We start from the raw sequence: 25567 nt of genomic DNA on the forward strand, positions 1-25567 counted from the left end.
GCTGGATCATTGGGTGAGGGGGCTGGACCCTGCAGGAACTCTGGTCCCGGTCTCGCTAAGCCTCCTGGGGCGACACCTTCCTCCCATCCTTCTCATCACAGTCAAGTCCTGAATAAAACCCAACTCCTCTTCCGAGATGAGGTTAAAAATACGCACCCATCAAGGGAAGGAAAACCAGTCCTCCTTATATTCCAATTAGGACGCTGCTTCAGCACCCCGGCATCTTCATTATGGCAATTCCAGAGACCCTTTTGAAGCTTTTTAAAGAGTCCACTTCACAGAAAAAGGTGAAAAATACGATCAAGAAAGGAAAAGTCAGTATTCCTTGCATGAAATCTTGATTGAGGACCGCATAAGACAGCTTTCAGGTTTTTGAAGAGTTGTAATTAAAGTGGAAAAAGTCACTCAAGAAAACTCAGAGCAGTCTTTTGTGTCTCCCGATGGCTACTGTATATTTCAAAACGTATACACGAAAAATTACAATTTATCACCCAGTTGCCAGCATTTGGACAATTTCTGAGAGGTTTTTAAAAAGTTAAATTCACAGAAAAAGTTAATCAAGAAAGAGAAAAGTCAGTCATCCTGCTTTATTTCTGCATGGAATCTTAATTTATGACCCCTTAAGACCATTTTTAAAGAGTCCGGTTCACAGAAAAAGTCCATCAAGGGAGCAAAAGTCAGTATTCCTCGCATGAAATCTTGATTTATGACCGCATAAGACAGCTTTATGGTTTTTAAAGACTTGTGTTTTACAGAAAAGGCAATCGAGAAAACCAAAATCAGTCTTCTGTGTCCCCCAATGGCTATATTTCACATCTTATACACTCAAAAATATGATTTATGACCCAGTTCCAGCATTAGGGCAAGTTCTCAGACCGTTTTTAAGGTTTTTAAAGAGCTAAAGTCACAGAAAAAGATCAATCAAGAAAGAAAAAGTCAGTCCCCCTCTTTATTCCTTGCATGGAATCTTTTTGAAAGATTTGTAATACACAGAAAAAGGTGACCAAAAAAAAAAATCTGTCTTCTGTGTCTCCAAAAGGCGATATTTCAAATATTTCCACAAAAATGACAGTTTATGACCCAGTTGCCAGCATTAGGGCAATATCTGAGACCGTTTTTAATGTTTTTAAAGAGTTAGACAACGCCAAGACAGAAAAAGAAAAAAGCACCCCATCATCACCATCATCATTTGCAGGACAGTTTTTAAGGGTTTTAAAGAGTCCACGTGTGAAAAGTCAGTAAGGAGATAAAAAAAATGATTCCTCCGTATATTCCAGTGATATAGTACACTAAACGTTCACTGCATAAGTACTTCATTTAGAAGCCTTTCATTATCATCATGACCATTTCAGTTTTTAAGGCTCGCGCAACAGCCGTGCGTAAAACCACTACGCCATTTGGCATTAATTGAGAATTATGACAAATAAACACTCCTCCGTGTATTCCAGTTAAGGGTTTATGATTCAGTCCCTTAAAAAATCCTGTATGGCGACTTCAGAGACCGTTTTTAAGGTTTTAAAGTGCGTTAACGCAAACTGCAGTTCACAAAAAGGGTGGGAAAAGTCCACAAAGAGAGCGAAAAGCAGTCGTCAGTGTATTCCAGTTACATATGAAGCGATATTCCCTGCAGGAAATCATCAGTAATGAGTCCGTCATCATAGATATGGCAGATTCGGAGAGCGTTTTGAGGGGTTTTGAAGAGCAGCAGCCCTGCGTAAAAGCAAACTCCCCTTCACATCAATTAAAAATCAACGCAACGTAAAGCTAATCTGTGCAATCCAGTTCAGATTATGATTTAGTCTTCAAGAGAAGCCTCATTTGGGAACCCCTCATCGCCATCATAACAATTTCCGAGACAGTTTAAAAGTTTTTTAAACAGCAAAGAAGCCGTGCGTAAAAAACCTCCACGCACGGAGGGAGGCGATCCAAATCATCCACGTCATCTGCAACATGCATCCAGGAAGGTTCCATCATCATTTGCATTTATGAAATTGTAAAAAGAGTCCAAACACTGCTTTGTGTAGACCTTGTTTGTGCGCGTAAAAACAAAAACTGCGTCACTGGAAATGGGTGGCAAGCGTGCGCACCACGTGACGGTGAGTCAGTGTGCAAAGAAAATCAGGGGGGGGGGGAAGTCATCCAAACACAACAACAGCCAGCGTGAAGACAAACACGGTGCGATGGAAAGGAGGAGACATTCGGATCCAAGCCACCAGAACCACGTAGGAGCGGTGCATGGCTGGTGCCGGTGCACGAGGCAGGAAATAGAGTGTACAACAGGAAGGAGAGTGGTGCTGATGCTGCTGAGGAGGATTCCCTCTTCCTCTCTTCTCGCTGTGTCCGGCATGTGATTGTTTGGTGCACAAAAGCAAGTCAAGCAGGTGACTACGTGCGCGTGGGGGGGAGGGGCGGCGAGGACAGTACAACGACGACACCTATTGGACGCTCTGAGTAGTGACGGATGAAACGCGGTCTCTTTTTTTACGTTGTGGTTGACCACGTGTCCTTTCCCCTGCACTGCAGCAATGTCCTCCATGACGGAAGAGAAACATTTTATTAGGTACACCTGCTGCTTATAGTACATTTTCATTTGGTATTAATGTATATTTCTTGACAAGGTACAATATTATTTATATTTATTTACATCTATACAAAAGGAAAAAACACCCAATGCAAGGCTTATGCCACAAAAAACTGATATTTTCACACAAAAAATAGTAAAATACATTCTTGTTATTTAAAATGATTATGGTTATTATCAGGGCCAAATTAATGTTCCTTTTTTTTGGTTACATGTGAAAAAATAGATTACTATTTAGTTGTTTGACTTCAGTTATGCGCCCCCCCAAAAACAACACTTACCACACTTTTTTAGTTTTAAAACTGTTACAGTATATTTTGTAAGTATTTATTTGCATTAATGAACATGTTTACAGCAAGCTGTGTGCTTGTTTATTTCGTTGTAATAGTATTCAAACATTTTTTCAAATACATTTATTTTATGTATTTTTATGTAAGCTGTCTATGTAATGTATTTAAAAGTTTTTGCATCAATTCATATATTTTCAGCAAGCTATGGAGTCGGTGAAAATGTATTGTATTATTCACATATAAATACAAATATATTTATTTTGAATTGATGTTTTTGCATGTATTTGTGTAGAATTATTGACAAGGTATTCCATTATTGCTATACTTGTAAGATAGAGTACATTTGAAATATTTTAATTATTTTATTCTCATTTCTGCATTGGCTTGTGTACACTATTGGCAGCAGAGGTATTTTTTTAAATATCTATTTATTGATATATTATATACTTATATTTAAAGGGGTCCTATCCTGCTCATTCCAGAGGCTTATAAGATGATGTTGGATCAGTAGGACACCGTAGTGAATTTGTTTTAATAAAATATTCCATAAATCTCATGTTGTGTACAGGGTAAATCTGCATTCTTCTCCTCTACGCTTGCGATTGGACCAGGGACAACTTAAACCACATGGACCTCATGATATGGCACTACAATTGGAACATATACATACGTCTGAAAAGTTGGATATGTAGGACCCAAGCACTGTTTACATACAATGAATAGCATACAATATGCATAAACACACAGGAATAAAGGCATTTCTTGGAGTATATTTGTGTTTTAAAGCTCATCATCATGCCGCATTGTTACTACCTTGACCTTTGCACTGTTTGCCAGCAGATCGGTTTATGGCCGCAGCATATTCACGATGCAAGGCAGGGGAGAAGAAGGATCCACCGAGAGGACGACACAAGCAGGAGACTTTCTTTGAAACAGCTTTTCATCACATCAGGTGTGCACCGTGGCTTTCAGGAATCTTCTATGCTGTGTGTGTCCGTTACAGCGGTGGAAAGCTGTATTGAGCTTCTAAGGTGCATGATGTGTGGTCTATTTGTTTACTCCGTTTATTTGACTCAACCATAAGGCTCTGTCATTCATCTGGTTTATGATGGTGGGACATTTGCATTCCACCTAAAAGCTCTTCTTTGTTTCTTTGTGTGTTTGCGGTTTTAGAGGAAAACATGGCGACACATTACGTCTTTTTTTTTTGTAAATTGTGCTTCAAGGGTGTGGATGTCAGGTTAAAGTCTCTGTCATATAATGTAAACCATCCAGACAGGCCTGTAGTGTGTGCCTAAGTGGGTGTGTTATCGTCTGTGGAGGGTGCAGTGAAGTCCTTTGTCCACGCGATGGCGGAAGAGCTCAACAAAATGGTTTGCCTCCATGAGGTAAACCAGCATGTTTGAATGAGTATAAATCTAATTATTAGTATTATTTTATTTTGTTGTTATTAATACATTATTTATATTTTGCCGATTTTCAAGCAAATTAAATTTAAATTAACATATGTAATTGTTAATAATTTAAATGAATCAAAGTTGTTAGGAGCGGTATCAGTACATACTTCCATCCACAACATAACAATAGTAATATGATAATGCAGTACATATTTTCATCCATCACTGCTACTTCTGTTAGTGCTACTACTAATAGTAAATAACAAATAGTAGTAGTTTAGTAAATTGTAAATAAATAAATAAATAAATAAATAAATAAATAATAATAAAACAATAAAATAGTAAATAATAAAAGATAGAAAGCATCTGTCTAGCTAATAATAATAATATACCCATGCAGTACATACTTTCACCTGTCACTACTACTACTACTCCGACTGATAATAATAGCAGTATAATAATGTAGTACATACTTTCATCTATCACTACTACTACTACTACCACCACTACTTCTACTAATAATAATATTGTAAGACAATAATGCAGTACATGGTTCCATCCACACGATGGCGTAAGCCATTAATGCTGTGATATGGTTTGATTTATAAACAAAAAATGGTTTGAGAAACCTTTATTAAATTGAGTTTATTATTGTTCCACAATTTTAATTGATAAATCTGTATTATTATTCGTGGAAATATTTATAAAAATGGAGTTTGTACTGTATTTCAAAGTTGAAAGTTATAAATATTAGTATTATAACAAAAAATAACAGTGGTTAAATGAGTAAAAAAAAAGTGTTAGATGCTCGTTTGGCTACCAAATGTACTTTTATTGACACATGAACCCATGACATTGTATTCATAACACTCACTGTGGACAAAACAGTCTCATAAGTGTCCTCCTGCGAGGTGATGACGTAATAGGGAGCCATGGCTCTCCCACTTCCTCAGCTTTTCACGCCAATGTTGAAACCACTCCTGTCCGATTGGCGGAGAATCCACAACTCCCGCCTTTCTCGTCTGTGATTGGTCTAGAGTTGCAGCGCACCGCCCCGTGTGCTGAGAGTTGACTCTTGCTAATTTCTTCTCAAACACTTTTCGCAAGAAGTGTGGAGGAGAGCACGGAGCGGCTCCTGGTGGTTTGTTCAGCTTTTAGCGGTGTCTCGGAACCGAACAAGAGCAGCATGTGGACGTCACGTCCACGGAAAGAGCAGGTTGGTTGTGTTTTTTGTCTCTTTTGTGGCTGCTGGTGTTCTATTTGTGTCGATGTTGGGTGTCACGGAGAAGGTGCAGCTCGGTTGTGTTACACTGAAACTGGAGCCTTTAACCGCCAATGTGCGTTGAATTTAATGTCACAACAAGCCTACATGTTGCTGCACTGAATAGTTAATAGTAATTGTTGCATTGATCCGGCGTTTAAGAGTTGTGCAAGACTCCACAGGTGTTTTGATCTCACTGCTAGGGCTGGAATGTCATAGGAAGGAGACGAATATTCACAGGAATGACCCCCCAGCCCACTTTCACCTCAGGCCTTCATGATATTGTGTGTGCTCAATTCCATTTTCTTCCACACCACAAAGGCCTCTGGCTCCTTCCTACTTCCTGACATGCAGTGTAGCTTTTTTATGTGAAGAAAACATCTTGGAAGTGCAGCTTCAGCTCAATGTATTCCACATGTGCACTGCAAGCGTTCTAACCGTTCGTTCACAGTCAAGACTTTTTGCTGCTCTTGTTTTGCATCCCACGCCGTCTTTTGGTCTCAGATAAGGAGGGGTGTCCAAAGTGAGGCCGGGGGCCATTTGCGGCGCCCGGCAGTGTTTTTATTGGCCCACGGCACATTCTTGAAAAACTTAAACTTTTTTTTTTTTTTTAAAAAGCCCACAACAGCAAAAATGTAAATTTTACAAGAATAAAGTCAAAATATTAGAAGAAAAAAAAGTTGTAAACTCACAAGAAAAAGTGGGAATTAGCATTGCGATATTAGGAGGAAAAATAACTGATTCTGTTTCCAATACATTTTAGTAGCATAAAATTGAAATACTAAAGAATAAATGTTGTAATATGATGAGAAACAAAATATTATGGGAATAAAGTCCTAACATTATGTGACTAAAGCACAGGTGTCCAACTTTTTTCCAGCTAGGGGAAAAATGAAAGGATGCAACTTTGCCACTTTGGTATTTTGTAAAGCAACACATGTAGATATGATAAGAAGAAGAAAAAACTGCATCTCTGCTTTGTTATATAGGGGAAATATTTTTAATATCAACTTCACTCTTTCGCCATTTTTGCTGTTGTTTTTTTTTCAAAATATTTGTAGCTTTTTTCTCTTAAATCATCTTCGTATTTTTGTAATATTATGACTTTATTCCCATAATATTCTGACTGCATTCTCATAACATTCTAACTTTTTCCACAACCTAATTTTCCCAAAGTTACAACTTTATTTGTTATTTTGTTTGTTTCTCATATTTCGACTTGTCTTCTTTTTTCTTTATTTCAACCTGATTTCGGGTTTATAAAAACATATAACTACGTCTTTGGTATTGAATTAGTTCACATTTTTACTTTATTGTTGGAAAATTCTTTCAAATTTTTACATTTTTGTTGTGATTTTTATTTTTTTTTGTTAGTTTTCTTGTTAAATGATATTTTTATAATGTGCTGCAGGCCAGTAAAACAGCCGCAGACCGCAAATAATCTCCAGGCTGCACTTTGGACACCCCGGGACTAAAGTCATAATATTCAAAAAGAAAATTTACGAAGATTATTTAAGGAAAAAAAGTTGAAATATTTGGAAAATTTAAAAAAACAACTGCAAAAATGAGGGCAAAAAGAGCAAAGTATCACCGATATGACAAAGCTGAGATGCAGTTTTTTCTTGCGTTATATTTAACTTACAAAATATCAAAGCGGCAAAGTTGCATCCTTTCATTTTTCACTATGTGGGCCTCGCTGGGAGAAGTTTAGACACTACTGGTCTAGAAAATCCACAAGTGTAGGAGCACGGCTTCCCAAAATTATATGTTTGAGGTTACTCTAAAAAAATGTTTTGCAGCTGTGGGTAAACAAAAAGTGCAAAAGCATTGTTACATCCACAGACAATGCTGTACTGTCTGCGGATTAAAGGAAGCAAAAGGATTTTCTAAAAAACAAAAAGTGATGCATACGTTTTGCACCCAGTAACCAAGAAATGGAATAGTTGAAAAGAGTAACGTTACAGAAGGTGGAAATGGTCACATTTCGGGCAGAACTTCAAAGACGCCAACTCCCATAAAGTCTGGTTTGTGTGCATGAAAAGATTGCTTCTGCGAGTGTGTTTTGCTTTTTTGTGTGTGGATTGAAGGAAGCACAGTTTCCCAAAATAATGTCAGTCGTTTGCAGCTGCGAGCTAACAAAAAGTGCAAAAGTTAGAAAGTAGTGCAAAAGTATGGTTGCAGGTCGTGAAAGTGGATGGTGGAATTTAGACAAAGTAAAACTTTAGTTTGTCATTGAGCATCAAAGGATTCATTGTACGCATGTGTTTGGCTTTTTCTTTGGCTTTTTGCCACACTTCAACCCATGTGCTGCGTGTGCATTGAGGGTGGAGCACAGTTTCCCAAAATGAAAACCAACCGCCAATTTGCTGCCATTTAAAGCCGTAAGGAAGTGCGCTGAAGTACGCTGTCGAGAAAAAAACAAGAAGGAACTGCTCACGTGTGAGTCTGCGGTATGACCTCCAATCAATATCACGCCAAATTGGCCGGTTTTACCTTAATAACGATAAATGCACCATGAAACCCCCGACCATTATATATCTTTGCTATCTGAAAACAATGGCAGGAAATGCAAATTAACTGCTTTTCATTTATTTGTTAACCAACTGGCACACAAGAAGAACGATATCAACCCAACCTACCACAACCATGTCAGGCCATCTTTTCCAGTCATAATAATATTTGCCTGTATGCGTGTGCCATGTTGGCTTTAGAAACTGGATAGATAACCATCATCAAAATGATCATTTACACCACGAAAAGACAATTTCACATGTTCCTGTAGCCATGTGACCATCTATTAGTGACATCAAATAAAGCACGGAGTCCGTGCTTTATTTTTAAAACTGCTACCAACAGCAAACTAATCATGGTTTCCTGTAGAGACGCTGATCATGTTTTTATTTTCTTCTTCTTTATTTGGGAATTGTCAAGTTTGCATAATTGGCCATGATGTACATGTTTTTTGTTTTTTAAAAGGCTTTAAAAATCCAAATATTTAAAGTCAAGTGTTTGTGCTATTAGTTTTTAGTGTCATTCGGAGCGGCGTTACGATGCATACAAACAGGAAAAATAGTGTTTTTAGCCACGAGTGGGAAAGCAGCACAGCGCGTCACAGAGAGCAGTCATCTTACCCGCAGCGCTCCAGTATCCAGCTGATGGTTAGCTAGTGAGCTACGTCAGCCAGTGCAGCTTGTACGGCTGAGATGTCATCGCGCGTCAACTCAAGTTGCCGATGTGAGCCGAGAAAAGTTGCAGGAGGCTTTAGTAGATTTCGATGCAGATGCGCCAACATGTTGCTCCACTTCGATTCACTTTGTGTGGACTTATTTCAGGAGCAAGATGCGAATGAAAGGGTTGAAAGACGTCGCATGTGAGCTCCCTTTTACATTTTTTTCTACTCACACAGCCTATTTCTAGGCGCACATGCGAGTGAAATGCCGTACAGCCGCTTCTTCTTTTGAACCGTCAGCCGTTCCCTCATCGTCTGTTTCCCTCCTTGTTCAGGCCGGATGGGTGGAGTCACATGACCGCACACGCTGTACCTCGTCTTAAAGGGGGATGAACATAGCAAAAAAGACTTTTATTTTCTTTTTTATTAAAACACAGAATTTACCGACATGGACAATATGACGTTGGTTATCGTGGTAAATTTTTGGTTTATCGCCCAGGCCTAATGTCTAATATGTCTTATGTCTTTGATTGTATCTGCTATATTATATTACAACATTTGTATTATATCTAATACAAATGTCAAGGTGACTATAGGGGTGTTATTTCATGTCTAGGGGGCTCTAATAAAGATCGTAAACAGGTTTTCTATGCCACAACTACGAAAATATTCCATTTATTAATATGAAATGGACTTATGGCGCTCGGGCCTGGAACCAACGAACCGCGATAAACGAGGGACGACTGTCGTCACAGGAAGTTAGCAGACGTCTGTATGAGTTTATTTATTGATTGATTTATTTCTGGCAACGTAAAGCTTGACAGTTGTATTGTTATCACGGTGGTTAACTTCCTTTTACATCTGACTGTTTTATTTTGTTTCCGTCTGCATGTGAACAGTGGTTAACGTCTTTCGTCAGATGTAGGGTGTGCTTGCGTTTGGCCTGGGGAAAACCAAAAGTTGGACACATGCAAGTGTCCAAAATGTCTTGCGAAGACGAAGAGTTGCGATTGAAGGGCGAGGCTAAGATGTCGAGCGACTGCTTGATTGATTGAAAAGGCGTTCCCAAGGCTTGAGTCCACGTCGGGCACATGATTGCGTCTCACGGTCTACTCTGCTGTCCTGTGGTGAAACCAGGGAGTGTCCAGAGTGTCTCCACGAAGTGACGGTGTGGAATTTTGGCCCGACTCAGCGGAGACGAGCTTCAGGCCGGGGCCCAACAAAAAGACGGAGCGAGCGGTTCCCTGCCTCCCTCAGCACAATGCGGCCCACTGTTCACGGCACCCTGGTGACGACCACGATGACTGCTCCATTTCTTTGGCGTGAAGGATTAGATAATAGGCAGCTTTAGTGTGGGCAGAAGAGAGGTGTCACAGACCTCCTCCCTCTCGCTCCTTGCCTCCTTCCATCTTCTCCGTTTGTACCATCTGTGCCAAGAGGAGCTTGGCGCCGCGCGTTCGCCGCATGGATGAGATCTGCATTGTGTGGAAAGACGTGACGCAGCACCGTCATGACATGCATGGATGCAAATGAGATGACTTTGTGGGTGTGGTGGATAGTTTGTTTGTTTGACACACGACTTTTTTTTTTTCTTGAATGATTGCCAAGCGTTCGCTCACACTCTCTCTCACATGGCTGACTTTGGCGTAGCTGCTAATGTAGCAATATGTTTCTTCTTGTGGTGCTACTTTGCACTGGGGTTTCCTCGCAGGACTGCAATCCATTTGCGGCAGTGTTGGGTTGTGGGGGGGTAGGGGTACGTAATTGGCTTTGACACATATGCAGGAAGTGAGTAAGAAAACAAAAAAACAACAACAAAAAACGGAGCTGTGGCCTTTCGATGGGGGGCACCTGCTGCACGTTGAGAAGAGCAACACGTGCTTTCATGTCAGACTCCTCAAACGTCTCTAATAGAATTGGCGCTAGTTGCTTTTCTGTAAAAGAGTATCTAGAGCAGAGGTGTCTAAAGTGCGGCCCGAGGCTGTTTTTTTATTGACCCCGTGGGCCCATTCTAAAAATATCATCTAACAAGAAAAACAGACAAAAAATACAACAGCAAAAATGGAAAAAGACATTTTTACATCCGTTCATCTTCTTTCTGTGCCGCTTGTCCTCACTCGGGTCACGGGTATGCTGGAGCCTATCCCAGCTTTACATATCTTCTATAATTTTACAAGCACAAATAAAGTTGTAGTTTCTGGAAAGTTATAGTGTAAGTTATAAGTGCAAATATTACGGCAATAAAGTGTAATGCAATTTTTCACATATTTCAACTTTGTAATAAAATAATCATTAAAAAATGTTTATATTTACTATTTAATGAAATGATTACCATTTTTTTGTAAATGTTTTTTGTAATATGATGACGTTATTTCCATAATATTTTTACTTTATTCGCATAATATTGTAATTTTCCAAAAAATTACAACTTTGCTCTTATAGTACTGCAACTTTTTTTTTTTTAAATAGAAAATAAAATAAAAATAATGTGTATTAAAAAAACAACAACTTTACTCTGCTACAAAAATACATGATTTTTCCTCACAATATTACGAGTTCATTCTCATAAAATGGCGACTTCTCCTCTTGTTGGAATACAACTTTTTTCTCTTAATATTTAGAATTTATTCTTGTAAAATTACAGCTGTTTTTTTCCATTTTCTTTCACTTTTTAATTTTCTGTTTCAACTTTGTTCTTGTAAATTTTCTTCTCGTAATTTTGACTTTCATTCGCATAATATTTTTACTCTATTCTCGTAACATTGGAACTTTTTCCGCCACCCAATTTTCCAAAAATTTCAATTTTGTTTGTCATAATATTTCTCTACGGAATAACGTCTTTTTCCCTTTTAATATTTCAGCTCTATGCTGCTAAAGTGACGGAATTATATTACAAGTTTATTCTCATGAAAATTGCGACTTTTTTTCTCTAGCTAAAACTAAATATATGTTTTTAGCAATACTTGTGTGGGCTTGGCCGAGTTAACCAATGTTGTAATGGCGCTGAGGAGCAAACAGAATCAATCGCGCTGGTGAGTTTATTGTAAACAAACTACGACGAGTGTACCACGCATGACTTTCACACCAACAGCAGCAAGATTTTCAAGCGCATGCAGAGCCAGCAAAAGCTGCTGGATGCTGAGTAAAGTAGGTGGGATTTTTAAGTTGATGGTGGGTCAGTAAGACATTAAGATGGTTCTACGAGAAGCAATATGTTTTAGTCGCTCTGCGGTGCACGGCGAGAGACACTTCACACCTGCCGTTTCCAAAAATGTTTTATATTACTCTCGCCTTCCAGCCATCCTCCACACTTCTTCTTCTTCTTCTCCCACTCATCATCCTCCTTGGACGATGATTTTGTGTGCATTCCAACTAATTGACATTTAAGAAGCACACAGAGAGAGCCAGAGAATATGAACATGCAAAGCATGCTGGCCGTCGCCATGACAACCTGACAGGAAGCAGGAAGTAGCAGAAGGCAGGGATGATAACCCGGGTGCATTTTCTCCTGGGATGTCAACTCAGACCGGACCAGGTTGGACTAGCAGGTCTGTTGTGTGGCAGCAGATACCGGCAGCATGCCGACGTCCCTCCGTAGCTGACCTGTGGGCACCGGGAGGTCGGAGTTATTCTTAGAGCAGAGGGAGATAACGCAGCGGCGTCATGAACAATCGCTCTTAAACAATGTGTGTGCTCGCTTTCCTCGTGTCTTTATCAGTCGGCGTCGTTGATGTCATTTTGGAGCTTCCTCGACGATCAACACCGCTGTTTGATTGACAGCAGCATTTATTGAGATAGTTCCTGATGATGTGTGAGCGTCATAAAACTCTGCCACTCCGAAATGAACTCTCATCATGTTGGCACACGTTTGGAAACAACGTAAACAAGGAAGTTGTTGCAAAAGGACAGCAATAAACCAGGGCTGTCCAATGTGCGTCCCGGGGTCCATTTGCGGCCCGCGGCACATTCTAAAAATATAATTTAACTAAACTAAAACAAAGCAACAGCAACAATGGAAAAAACAGCAGCAATTTTCCTCATAATAAAAAATTGGAATCTAGCGGAATCTGTTGTATTATGAGGAAAAATAACGGCGCTATTCTATTAGATGCAGAGTCTCCTGTCATGGCCGGGTGCAAGGTCTTACAAAAGCAAATAGCCGCCAGGCTCTCTAATTAGCCAAAAAACATTGCCATTAACAACTGTGGCTGTAGACAACCTCCTGATGTAGTTTTTACGAGCCCCACAAGATTTCTGTGTGAGTGGTCAGTATCCATCCACTTTATCTACCTCTGCATGCGCTTGAAAATGTCGGTTGGCTGGCGTGGTCAACACATGTGACAGACGTGACTGCAAGGACTTGCAGCGACGCTCCAGACGGCGCGAGCGTGTCGTAACTTGTCGGCGAGTTGGGAATGTTTACTGTCAAGCTGTTTAACTGTTGCTGCTCCCGTGTGACTTTCACAAGCTTTTTCATCTGCAAACATGCGCACGCTCGGCATTTTTATACTCCATCTCCTTTTGGGATGAATACGTGTGCTGACACTGGCTTATCTCGGGTTGTATTAGCGGAAACATCACACCTTGGCCTCCTCCCCGCCACTCTGCGATGTTAAGACACCATCTTTTGTCTTTTTGTGTCATTTAATACGGCTGCTCCGGCCTCCCGTGACTTTTCCCATAAATATCAAGTGTCCAAAATGTTTATTCCAGTATTTAAATACGCTTTATAGTCACTTTGTCCAACCACAAAGTGAGGTCATGGGGAGTCCAGCAGAGAGACACGCAATTTGTCCTCAAGAGACACTTTAAATCTTCTTTTCAGACTTGTGCACTGCTGAGTCGGCTGCTTTTCTTTCGCTTTCTTGGGAGGAATGGTCCTGAACGAGTGCACGTGGTGAATTCTCTGTTGTACATCGCTTTTGAAGGACTTTTGGAGGACTGAAAGGTTGAAAGGCTGCCAGGGTCAAGTAGAAACACATGAAGTGATTGTTTTTTTTTGTTTTTCTAACCGGTTTAGCAAGTTTGAATGTAATTGTTAAATGTTTGTCAGTGCTTTGTGTTTTCATATTTAATACGGCAATGAACGGAACATTTCATCTTGTTCACACTTCCTTTTAGTGGAATCATTTTATGTCAAAGCAAAAACCCCTAATGGTTTTGAATACTTGAAAAAAAAAATAAAATAGGATTTTAAAAAATTGACTGAATATTCTCAAAAAGGGAAATAAGATGATAAAATCTTATAATAAACTGATTGTGATTTAAAAAATATTTCTAAAAAGAATATAACACTTTCAAGGACTTTAAAATAATAAAAGTCTAGGTTATAAATCAGGGGTGTCCAAAGTGTGGCCCGCTGCTGTTTTTTTTTATTGGCCCACAGCACATTCTAAAAATATAATTTATTAAAAAAATCAGCAAAAATGGAAATATCAGCAGTCATTTTACAAGAATAAAGTTAGATTACGACTTTTTATATATATTTTAACGTCGTAATTTTATAGGGCAAAATAACGGCATTTTAGTAGAATAAAGTTGAAATATTAAAGAAAATGTTTTTTTTATGTTGTAATATTGTGAGAAACAAACAAAACCACAAATAAAGTTGTAATTTTTGGAAAATTAGGTTGCGGGAATAGTTCGAATTTGGCCTGTCACGATAACAAATTTTGCCGGTCGCTAATTGTGCTACAAATTATCGTCGATAATCGATTTCATCGCAAACGTTTTTTTAGACCATTTTTTCCAATAATTGTCATGAGAGGCGCACTACACATTTAAACCGCTAGATGGTACTCAAGTACAGTGTACGGTGTACCTGTGTGAGCCATTAGAAGACTGTCCGTGTCGGTGTTCATGCGCTCACCGTGTTCATTCTGTTTAAAACCAAAATGTTCCCACATTGTGGCTGTGGGCTGTGGCGTTCGCCTCAAAAACCATGGCTTCTGCGCCTTCTTAAAGTCAGCGTATGCTGGCTCACGAGGCTAACTGCTAACCCTCTGTATCCATTCACCAGTAGCCCCGCCTCCACAAAGAGGCTGAATGAGATGGGGGCCCGCTCTGTGTTCATTCCACTATAGAACCAATGCGCACAGATGCAGAGTGAACCCTCTTGTCACCCAGCCTGTGTGGCACAGAGAGAAACACACGCATACGCACATGGCCATTTATCGAGGGCGTCATAATTATCAACGTGTTTTGTTTTAGCGTTCCATTAATCGATTCATCGATTATCGTGACAGGCCTAGTTATAATAGTCGGAGAATGAAGCCAGAATATTATGGGAATAAAGTCATAATCAGGAGAAGGAAATTTACAAGAAGTTGAAATAGTTGGAAAAAAACAAACAAAACCCAGTAGAAATGGAAAAAAACAGCTGTCATTTTACAAGAATAAAGTCGTAATATTATGATTATTATTATTATTTTTTTTATTTTAAAGTTGTAATATTACGGGAATAAAACTAAATAAAATTATCGTTTTGGAAAATTAGGTTGGACAAAAAGTTATATTATAAGAATAAAGACAGTACATGGAAATACAGTTGTATGAGAAGAAATAAGAAAGTTGAAATATTTGGGGGAGAAACCTCCAAAAACAACAGCAAAAGAACAAAGTTGATATTAACAATAGGCGTTTTCACCTATATTACAAAGGTCAGATGCAGTTTTTTCTTGAAATATGTATAACCTCTTAGCATATCTACACGTGTTGCTTTGCAAAATGTCAAAATCACTGTGTGGCCCCCCCGGAAAAAGTTCTGACACCCCTGTCTTAAATGGAAAATTTTTTTTAAGCAAAAAACATTTTATATGCGCTGAAAAGGAATAAGAAAATGGGCTAAAAATAATATTTAAATGATTTTTTATATATATATATGGGCCAAAAATCACATTGACGAAGAATTTCTTCTGTGTGCTGAAACAAAAAATGTGGAAAAAAACAGCTTCATGACCTTTTTAAGAAAATAGCAGCGTTTTAACGGGTCCTCGCACGCGAGTTGGAGGGCATGCGCATCCCATTTCCAGGGAGTGACCCATGAAGAGCTGGCCTTGTAGAGCTGAGTTATTCACGTTTACAGTTTCCATTTGTGAAAATGTTGTGGCCCTCGCTGGAAAAAGGGTGGACGCTCCTGATTTACGGCAATGAAACAACAAATCACCTTGACGTACTGGAGATACACAAATATAAAATATTAGTGGGCGTATTGGATGTTGTCATGGGCGTTTGTCGTCTCGTCTAAGATGACTTCATGCTCAGCGTGTGTCACCTCAGCCAACGTGATGCACAACAGCCCAAAGATGCAGGCTGGGTGACCTCACGAAACAAAGTGGTCCATCCCGGATGTTAGAACGTGTATATATATATATTTTTTACCTCCTCCAGGCGAGCCCTGCTCCGGGCACGAGCTTCTAAGCATGCTGGCCAAGGCTCCGACCACGACCAGCAGCATCAATCTGGTGAACGCAGAAAGCACGGACCCCGCAGCGGACGCGCAAGACGGAATTAAGATGGCCGACCTGGTGGAGAGCTTGGACACCAGAGAGCTGGACTTTGACGAGGGAGAGGAGATGGACTATGAGGGAAGCTGCCTCGGTACGTCCGGAATGTGAACTACTTACTTACCTACTGTGGTACTGTTAGGGCCCATTGGTCGTTTGCCTTTATTGTTATAAAAAAAAAAAATACTAAAATTACACATTTTATTTGTTGTTTCTCTTAATAGTACGACTTAAAAAGAAAATTTTTTTTTTTCTGTAATATTTAACTTTATGCTACTAAAATGATGTTTTTTTTCCTTCATAATATTACAATGATAATCTCGTAAAATCAGGACTTTGTTTTGTTAGATTACAACCTAATATTTTGACTTTATTCTCATTAAATACAGCTGTTTTTTTCCATTTCTGTTGTTGTGTTTTTTTATTTTCCAACTATTTTACCTTTCTTCTTGTAAATAATTTTTTTTTTGCTAATTATGACTTTATTCCCCTAATATTTGAGTTTATTCTCTTAACATTATAACTTTTTCCATAACATAATTTTCCCAAAATTACAACTTTGTTTGTTATTTCCCTGGTTTAAAAGTGTCTTTTCTTTAATATTTCAACTTTATGCTACTAAAATTGTGTCCCTCCCCCCATAATATTAGAATATTAATCTTGTAAGATCGTGACTTTGTTTTGTTAGATAAAAACTTTTTTCTCTTAATATTTTGACTTTATTCTCATAAAATGTATAGATTACCGCTGGTTTTTTCCATTTCTGTTTTTTCCAACTATTTTAAGTTTCTTCTTGTAAATTATTTTTTGGTAATTATAACTTTATTCCGCTACGATTTTGACTTTCTTCTCATAACATTATAACTTTTCCCACAATCTCATTTCCCAAAAATTCCAACTTTATTTGTTTTTTCTCTTACTGTTGTTTCTTAATGTCTTTTTTTAATATTTCAACTTTATGCTACTTAAATGATGATTTTTTCCCCCCCTCATAATATTACAATGTTGTTCTCGTAAAATGTAAACTTTTTGTTGTTAGATTACAACTTTTTTTGCTGCCCAAACTGTCTTCTTTCACTACAAAAACAAAAACCTCTACTAAAGTTGCAATAAGAAACAGCTGGTTTTGTTCTGGTATCACTTTCTTAGTAATCTTGTTACCTAGCATTTAAGCTGCACTGCAGTAGCAAAGCGTGGTGAAGAAAGTCTTGAGCGTAGCATCCCACTCGCTCCACTCCTACATGCACTACTCTCACCCCGGCCACCCTCCTCTCTTGCTCTCTCTGCCGTCTCCCAGGGGACTGCCGCATCCCGTTTTCGGCGGTGTATGCCACGGTGGGCTTCAAGGAGGCCAGCGCCAAAGTCTTCCTTCCCACCGTGCCCATCACCGCCCGCATCCTGGAGGTGGAGCGCTTCACCACCGCGCAGGACCGCTTCAACGTGTCGCACCACAGGAGCGTCAACAAGGTGACCAAGACACAGCCGCTGGAGCAGTATTGTGTTTGATTTTAGATTGTTTATATATCGTAAAAAAAATATATAATAAAAATATTTTTTTAATGGAAAAACCTTCCAATATATTTGTATTTAATATTTAATTTTTTGTTCATTTACTGATTAAATATTTCTGGCCTTTTCACTGCGTGCTTGGGTGCAGTCCCTCCCCGCCGTGTTCAAGATCGAGATGAAGCACGGCGAGTTCACGTGGGTGGTGAAGAGGAAGGAGAAACACTTCATGGAGCTGCACAGAGAGCTGAGGACCTACAAGACCTTCATGCGGATACCTCTGCCGTCACGCAGGTTGGCTTCCAATATCCTCGATGGCCACGCATGCGCATGTGCACCGTTTACTCGACGCAAACATGACTAGCAAGTTTATGTTTATTTAGTTAATTTTTCATCTTTTAGTAAGCTCTGACCAAAGAGGTCTGTGTTATTATTATAAATATTTACTATTCTAGATTAATTTTATATTTAATATTAAGATAGTTAATACGGACTATATTTGGCCTCAGGAAATAGCACCTGGTTGTGGTATAGCCTCAAATTATCATATTTATAAATGTTTTATACTTAAAAAAATATTATAAGATAGGCTAGTGGTCCGTTTTCTCCAGTTCCAGACTTTAATTTGCTGCAAAACGGACCTCCAAATGTTCACTTCTACAATCCACGACTTGTAGCATGCAGCTGGACAACAATATTAAGCACTTAATATCGCCTCACCTAGCCTGGATTGTTGACTTTATTTTATTGCTTCTTTCTCACAGGGTTTGGCTGGTTTTAAAAGTGACACATTCCCGCAGGCCTTCATAACCACAAAAAACCACATGGGCTGGTCCCGCTGTGGGCTGATTGCAGCGCTAACATCGTTAGCTTGTGCAAACACCTGAAGCGGAATACTGTATTTGAATGAACTGTATGTGTTTTGTTTTGTTTTGTTTTTTTTAGTCACACGGTGAGGAGGAGGACGGTGAGGAAGAGTGAGGTGAGGGAGATGCCCTCGCTGCCCAGGGGGGGAGGAGACGAGCTGGTGCGGGATGAGCAGGTCTCCAGCAGGCGGGTAGGAATTTTAGTACCCTGTGTGACATTGTCGTCATAACAATAACACCTTTAGCAGCAAAACTCCCTAATAAAAAGGCCTTATTTGGCCTCTTTTGGCAGGAAGTGAACTGCATTTGACAGCTTGTGATGGTGTCTCTACACTCACTAGCCACAACATTAGCTACACTTCTATCACTACTATTAGTGGTCATACGGTATATCCAGCCATCCATCCTCTATGCCGCTTAGCCTCTTTAGGGTGGCCGGGTATGCTTTATTAGTAGTAGTACTAGTAGTAGTAGTAGGAATACACGTTCATAATAGATCATAAATATAATAGTAATAGTGGATTATTGTTATTATTGGTAGTAGTGGTAGTAGTAAGAGGAGAAGGAGTACATGTTCATAATAGATCATAAATATAATAATAATAGTAGGTTATTGTTATTGTTATTATTATTATTATTATTAGTAGTAGTAGTAGTAGTAGTAAGAGGAGAAGGAATACATGTTCATAATAGATCATAAATATAATAATAATAGTGGGTTATTATTATTATTATTATTAGTAGTAGTAGTAGTAGTAGTAGTAGGAGCACACATTCATAATAGATCATAAATATAATAAGAATAGTGGATTATTGTTATTATTATTATTATTAGTAGTAGTAGTAGTAGGAGCACACATTCATAATAGATCATAAATATAATAAGAATAGTGGATACAAGGATACAAAAACGTTACAGCCGAATGGCGCCAGGACGAAGAGGCATGGTCAGCGGAGTGAAATACGCCTGAGTCACTTAATCATTTCTTGTGTCCAACCTAGTTGGTTGATCGTTGATCAAAAGTTGGACAGTGTCCGGTGGGGTACGTGGTGGTCGTCTACAGCCGTGCATTTTCCCGTCGAATTAGCGAATAAGCTCTGCTACTGCTGCTCCGGTTGCTTCCTTTAGCTACATGAGGTGAAACGTGTATGGTGCATGTTCCTAATATTCAATGAAAGGATGATGTCCAGCGGGATAGGTGGTGGTTGTCTACAACCATGTATTTGTATTTTTTTGTTAATTGGTAAACTAAAGGCCGTTTGGAATATTTTGGTTGCCACTAAAACAAATAAAGTTGATGATATAAACTATTGCAATTGTCTGACTATCGTGAGAATTCTTTTCCTTGTAACGTTTGCTATTGGATGTCATTGGATAGCTGTGTTCCCAATGTTGTGGCCCTTTTGGTTTTTGTAACCAGTGTACAAAAACAGCATGTGTGTGTGTGTGTGTGTGTGTGTGTTTCTGCAGAGACAATTAGAGGACTATTTGAACAAGCTGCTGAAGATGGCCTTGTACCGCAAATATCACCACACTGTGAGTAATGATGATGATGATGATGGTGTCTGCAGGCCATACAGTATTGCTAACTCTTTGTTTTGGTGTGTGCACAAACATGAGTGTCACCTGATGATGATGTGGTGGGTTTTTTGTAATGAAATGAGTAACGTTGACTCCACTTTAATGATGCATACAATGACACATACATATACTGTACGTACTGTATTACACTGTGTACTGTATGCTACACGCTTATCTGATTCAACAGACTGGACGTCACAGTGCAGCCTAAGGAAATAACATTACAAATGTGTGGACTTCATCTGGCTTATATTCATATTGGTGTAGCTCATCAGTTCCTGCATGTTAAGTCATGTACTGTACGGGGATATTCGGAGAAGGTGCAAGTATTGATGCATAATGCAAAAGAACACAGTGAATCATTGCTCCACATGTGATGGGATTTATTTATTAAGTGTGAGTCAAATTTGCCACAGTGTGACACCTCCTTTCGCTCTGTTTGTTTTTTTGTTTGTTTATTTGTCTCAGATGGAGTTCATCGACGTCAGCCAGCTGTCGTTCGTTCACGACCTGGGGCCCAAAGGACTGTGAGTGTTTTCCATCTTTTTATGTACTTATACACTATAATCATATATATGTTAAATTATATGAACATAGTATAATACCTGATTATTATTATTATTAGCTAATAGATTTAATTTAAACATTATTTTTTTATTCGTCAAATGAGCATTAGTATTATTTTTGACCTGCAGTCTTAATATTTGGTAAATAAAATAAAAATGCAATAAATGACATAGAATTCATTCATTGAAAACATGCAATAAAATATACACAAAAGTAAGTTGTTGTTTTTTTTCAATTATTGAAATGAATGATGATTATGATGTTGATGGTTACTCTCTGACCGCATCTTTTGCATTTAGAAAATTATTAGATTAAACGGAATTTGAAATGCATAATACAATGATGGTTGTTATTTATTTAGAAAGTTACATTAAATCGATTATATAAAAAAAAAAATCACTCAATCACATAAAATACAGTATCTAATAAAAATAATAAAATATGTACACTAGTTGTAGTAACCAAACCATCCAAGTCATTGAATCAACCTCAACGTATGTATTGTGTGTGTGTGTGTGTGTGTGTGTGTGTGTTGCAGGGAAGGGATGATTCATAAGCGCTCGGGGGGCCACCGTATCCCCGGGTTGAACTGCTGTGGTCACACAAAAGCCTGCTACCGCTGGTCCAAGCGGTTCGTATCCCATCTTTCTCTTTCATTTTTGAAGCCTTTCCCTGTCTTCGGTGCTTGACTGTACGTAGGTGTGATGAGTCTTTGTATGGAAGACATGCAACAGTTTCTCTCGTCTTTAACACAGCCCAAAAATGACATGAGCATTGTTGGAGTAGAGCGTTATTTTGCCAAGACAACACACACACACACACACACACACACACACACACACACAAAATAATAATCCCACACGTTTGGAAAGCTCAGTCCAGCCTCCTACGGCTCCGTGATCCGTTTGCTTCCCACGGCTCTCCTTCTAAAAAACACACCAAGAACACATTAGCGCCCACCAAAGTTTACACAATGCCAGCACACATATGACGATGATGATGATGATGATGATTTGTAGCTGGCTGGTGGTGAAGGACTCCTTCCTGCTGTACATGAAGCCCGACTCGGGGGCCATCTCCTTTGTGCTGCTGGTGGACAAAGAGTTCAGCATCAAGATGGACTCCAAAGACACCGAGACCAAACATGGAGTCAGGATTGACAGTTTGTCCAGGTGATTTGTGTGTGCGCGCAGGGGTACCTAATCAAGTGACCTGTGATACAATTCATAAACCTAACCTTACCTTATTGGTAGTTTACCTGAAATAATATATAATTTTTTATGGAAATGACTCGTCAACGCAAGTGGATTTTGTGTGTGCAGGACTCTGGTGTTTAAGTGCAGCAGCTACAGACACGCCCGCTGGTGGGGCCAGAGCATCGAGAGCTTCGTGAGGAGCCACGGGAAGGCCTTCCTCCGAGATCACCGCTTCGGCTCGTTTGCGCAAGAACAAGAAAACATTCCCGCCAAATGGTGAGTGGAGAAAACCAGCGGAAAAGTCTTAATTACTTTTTGACCTGAATATAAGATAATAATATAGATAATAGAGGATCTTATTTATTTATTTATTTATTTTTTTTTAAAGGTTATTTTTGGCAGCCCTAGTTTTTTATTATTTTTTTTATATTGATATTTTATTACTTATTTTTTATATGATTTTTTTTTATTCTTTTAAATGTGTTTATGAATAAACTATAAAAGCTTAAAATAATTAAATAAAAATATTTTTGACAGTCCTAAATTGTATCATTTATATTTTATTACTTATTTTTTAAATGATCTATATGATATATATATATATATTATTCTTTTAATTGTTTTTATAACACACCCGAGGGACCAAATATGGTTCCTACAAGGGGCTTAAGTATTGGTGCAACAGTATGTTACTGTGACTTTCCATTGCAGGTACGTGAATGGAAAAACCTACATGGAGGACGTGGCTCACGCCTTGGAGGAGGCGAGAGAGGAGATCTTCATCACGGACTGGTGGTGAGTTGGCGTGAGCGTGCATCGGGTGCTACACACTAAGCTAAAACGCATGCGGAATCGCCGACATACACCCGTCATAGCAACCACACACGTCATCTACTTTTTGTCACGGGCATGGTGGCTTACCTCCCCCAAGGCCAACATATGCGACAGGCATGGTGGAAATGTACCAGCCCACTAATCGCCGGGCTTACAGTGGGGGCCTTAACCATTTTATATGTGCAACATGAGACAGCGGAATTGCAGACATGTAAGCTCTGGATGCCAACACGAGCGATCTGTCATCATCAACCACAACATTTGGCACACCCGCATAATCTCATATGAGCCAATACAAGAAGTGCATCAGAAATGCTCGTCTTTGACAGTATTGCAATGTTTATTATTGCGGCTGTAGTTTGCAATGGTGTGCAACTGCACTGCGTCACACCGAGAGCTGTTTCTAATGTTTTGGTCGTTTCCGAACACTGCGGATGTGCCTCGGCCTCAGGCTGAGTCCGGAGATCTTCCTGAAGAGACCTGTGGTGGAGGGAAACCACTGGAGACTGGACTGCATCCTCAAGCGTAAAGCGGTGAGTCAAGACAAGACGATGCGCCCAAATTCACCAGTTTCTTTTTCGTGGGCTGTCCATTGTAAACAGTCTACCTAAAAAATAATATATGTCAGTAATAATATATACAGTATAATATAATAATATATGTAAAATAAAAAAATAAACTAAATTATTTACATATAAAATAAAATAAAATAAAATATAAAATATGAAAAATAAAAATATTAAATAAATAATATATAAAAAATAAAAACAACCAAAAAATAAAATAAATGATGTTCATTATGATGATACATTAATATTATCATGTTAAAATAAGGCTCAATCATGGCCAGACCTGTTGTGTGTGTGTGTGTGTGTGTGTGTGTGTGTGTGTGTGTGTAAATATATATATATATATATATATATATATATAATTAAATGTTAAATTCTTAAATGTATTTATTTTATCAATTTGATTTTACATGTATACACATATTATATAATATGTTATATATTAACATATACACACATCATATATGTAATATTGTATTTTTTACTTGATAAATTATGTATTTGGAAAAATTCTTACATTTTTATAATTATGATAAAAATATATATAATATAAAAATACAATTCTAAAAATGTAAATTTTTAAAAGGAATTATACAATAAAATATAGCATACATAATAAAATGTTTCATCCTGCTGCTGTTGGGATGACGATGTTAATATTGCCTTACGCAGGTTGAGACATTAAAATACTGTAAAATAATCAATTGAAATCAATGATTTGCAAATAATTACCTGTCAAGATTGCCGAACGTGTATATTTGAAAGGTAAATCCTACCTATCTCGGTAGCTACTCATAAAATGAGTCTTTCGCTGACTTGCCGCCATGATTGTGTGCTCGCACAGCAACAAGGAGTGCGCATCTTTGTGATGTTGTACAAAGAGGTGGAGCTCGCGCTGGGCATCAACTCGGGCTATAGCAAGAGAACTCTCATGCACCTGCACCCCAACATTAAGGTAACTCAAGCTTGCAGGTGTACTTGATATTGTGGCCAATGCGTGTGGAGAGTCAAGTATCGCTGTGTGTGTGTGTGTGTGTGTGTGTGTGTGTTTGTGGTGACAGGTGATGCGCCATCCGGACCACGTGTCCTCCTCCGTCTATCTGTGGGCGCACCACGAGAAGATCGTCGTCGTCGACCAATCGGTTGCCTTCGTGGGCGGGATCGACCTGGCGTACGGTCGCTGGGACGACCGGGAGCACCGCTTGACGGATGTCGGCAGCGTGACGCGCTCGGTGGCGCTTGAACAGGTCAGGGACGAATACATAATTCCAATACAGAAGTACAACCGTGAAAGTTTGAGACATCTAACTCTTCTACTCCTGAACCGCTGCACACAAAAGGGTGAAATTTCATGGAAACATGCACTCCTACTTTATTACCCGTGTTATTATTTTTCGGAGAAATACACCACATGGTGGCGCTGTTATTAAACCCCATAAGTCGAACTGAGTTGAGATTTCTCCCACAGCTCTACAAAACACTCGCTGTAACTTTAGGATGTTTAGCCAAAGTACTACCAAATTTGGTACACACTTTTATGGGACTGACAAGCATGTGTGCGTAAAATTTAAGCAAGATTGGTTGGAAAACATGGCCGCCATCAAGCAAAACATTTAGCAACTAATTGTCTAATTTAGTCCAGTAGCCATCAGCGGGTAACACCATGTGTTCGAAAATATTTTCTTCTTCCTCTTGTCATGTCTTCAGGTCGCCAACGTGCCATCCGGCAAGGCTCCGGCGCCCCCCGTCGACGGCATCTCCCACAGCAACGGACGAGGGACGCCCACCGGCGACCCTGTGGACCTCCCCAGGCTTAAGGGCGTCGGTCGCAGCAGGCGGGCTCGCTTCAGCTTGTACCGACACCTGCACAAACACACTCTGCAGCACGCCGACAGCGTCAGCAGCGTGGACAGCTCTGGTAAGGCTGGACGCGACTGCTGGAAATTGTTATTTTGCCGACGATTTGTGTCAAGATGGTTGTTTGCGCTCAGGGAGCGGCTCGGTGCAAAGCTTCAAGACGGGGGTCGGAGAGTTGCAGGGAAACACCCGCTTCTGGCATGGAAAAGACTACTGCAACTTTGTCTACAAGGACTGGATCCAGCTGGAAAAACCTTTTGATGGTCTGTATGCTCCCCAGCATATAATCCTTTAGCGTTGCTAGCATACATGTAATACAGATATCCTCCAAGCTTTATCATCATTAGGCAAATGCTCAATGACCTACGCTACTTTAAGACGTTTTGG

General features: G+C 39.3%; 1 protein-coding gene across 1 annotated transcript in view; it reads left to right on the forward strand.

Moving 5' to 3' along the window:
• The first annotated feature begins 5335 nt into the window (after window positions 1-5335).
• The window catches only part of pld1a (phospholipase D1a), a 31041-nt gene continuing 10809 nt past the window's right edge, over window positions 5336-25567 (forward strand). Inside the window, exons 1-16 of the mRNA XM_054797134.1 lie at window positions 5336-5484; window positions 16088-16297; window positions 17501-17670; window positions 17861-18003; window positions 18655-18766; window positions 20047-20112; window positions 20626-20684; window positions 21263-21355; window positions 21744-21896; window positions 22047-22196; window positions 22632-22715; window positions 23206-23287; window positions 24168-24278; window positions 24385-24570; window positions 25031-25241; window positions 25315-25443. Of these exons, the coding sequence (XP_054653109.1) occupies window positions 16120-16297; window positions 17501-17670; window positions 17861-18003; window positions 18655-18766; window positions 20047-20112; window positions 20626-20684; window positions 21263-21355; window positions 21744-21896; window positions 22047-22196; window positions 22632-22715; window positions 23206-23287; window positions 24168-24278; window positions 24385-24570; window positions 25031-25241; window positions 25315-25443 (1927 nt within the window). The 5' untranslated portion in view covers window positions 5336-5484; window positions 16088-16119. The remainder of the gene's footprint in view (window positions 5485-16087; window positions 16298-17500; window positions 17671-17860; window positions 18004-18654; window positions 18767-20046; window positions 20113-20625; window positions 20685-21262; window positions 21356-21743; window positions 21897-22046; window positions 22197-22631; window positions 22716-23205; window positions 23288-24167; window positions 24279-24384; window positions 24571-25030; window positions 25242-25314; window positions 25444-25567) is intronic.

This window comes from Dunckerocampus dactyliophorus, chromosome 13, assembly GCF_027744805.1.
Source record: "Dunckerocampus dactyliophorus isolate RoL2022-P2 chromosome 13, RoL_Ddac_1.1, whole genome shotgun sequence".
Classification (NCBI taxonomy): Eukaryota; Metazoa; Chordata; class Actinopteri; order Syngnathiformes; family Syngnathidae; genus Dunckerocampus; species Dunckerocampus dactyliophorus.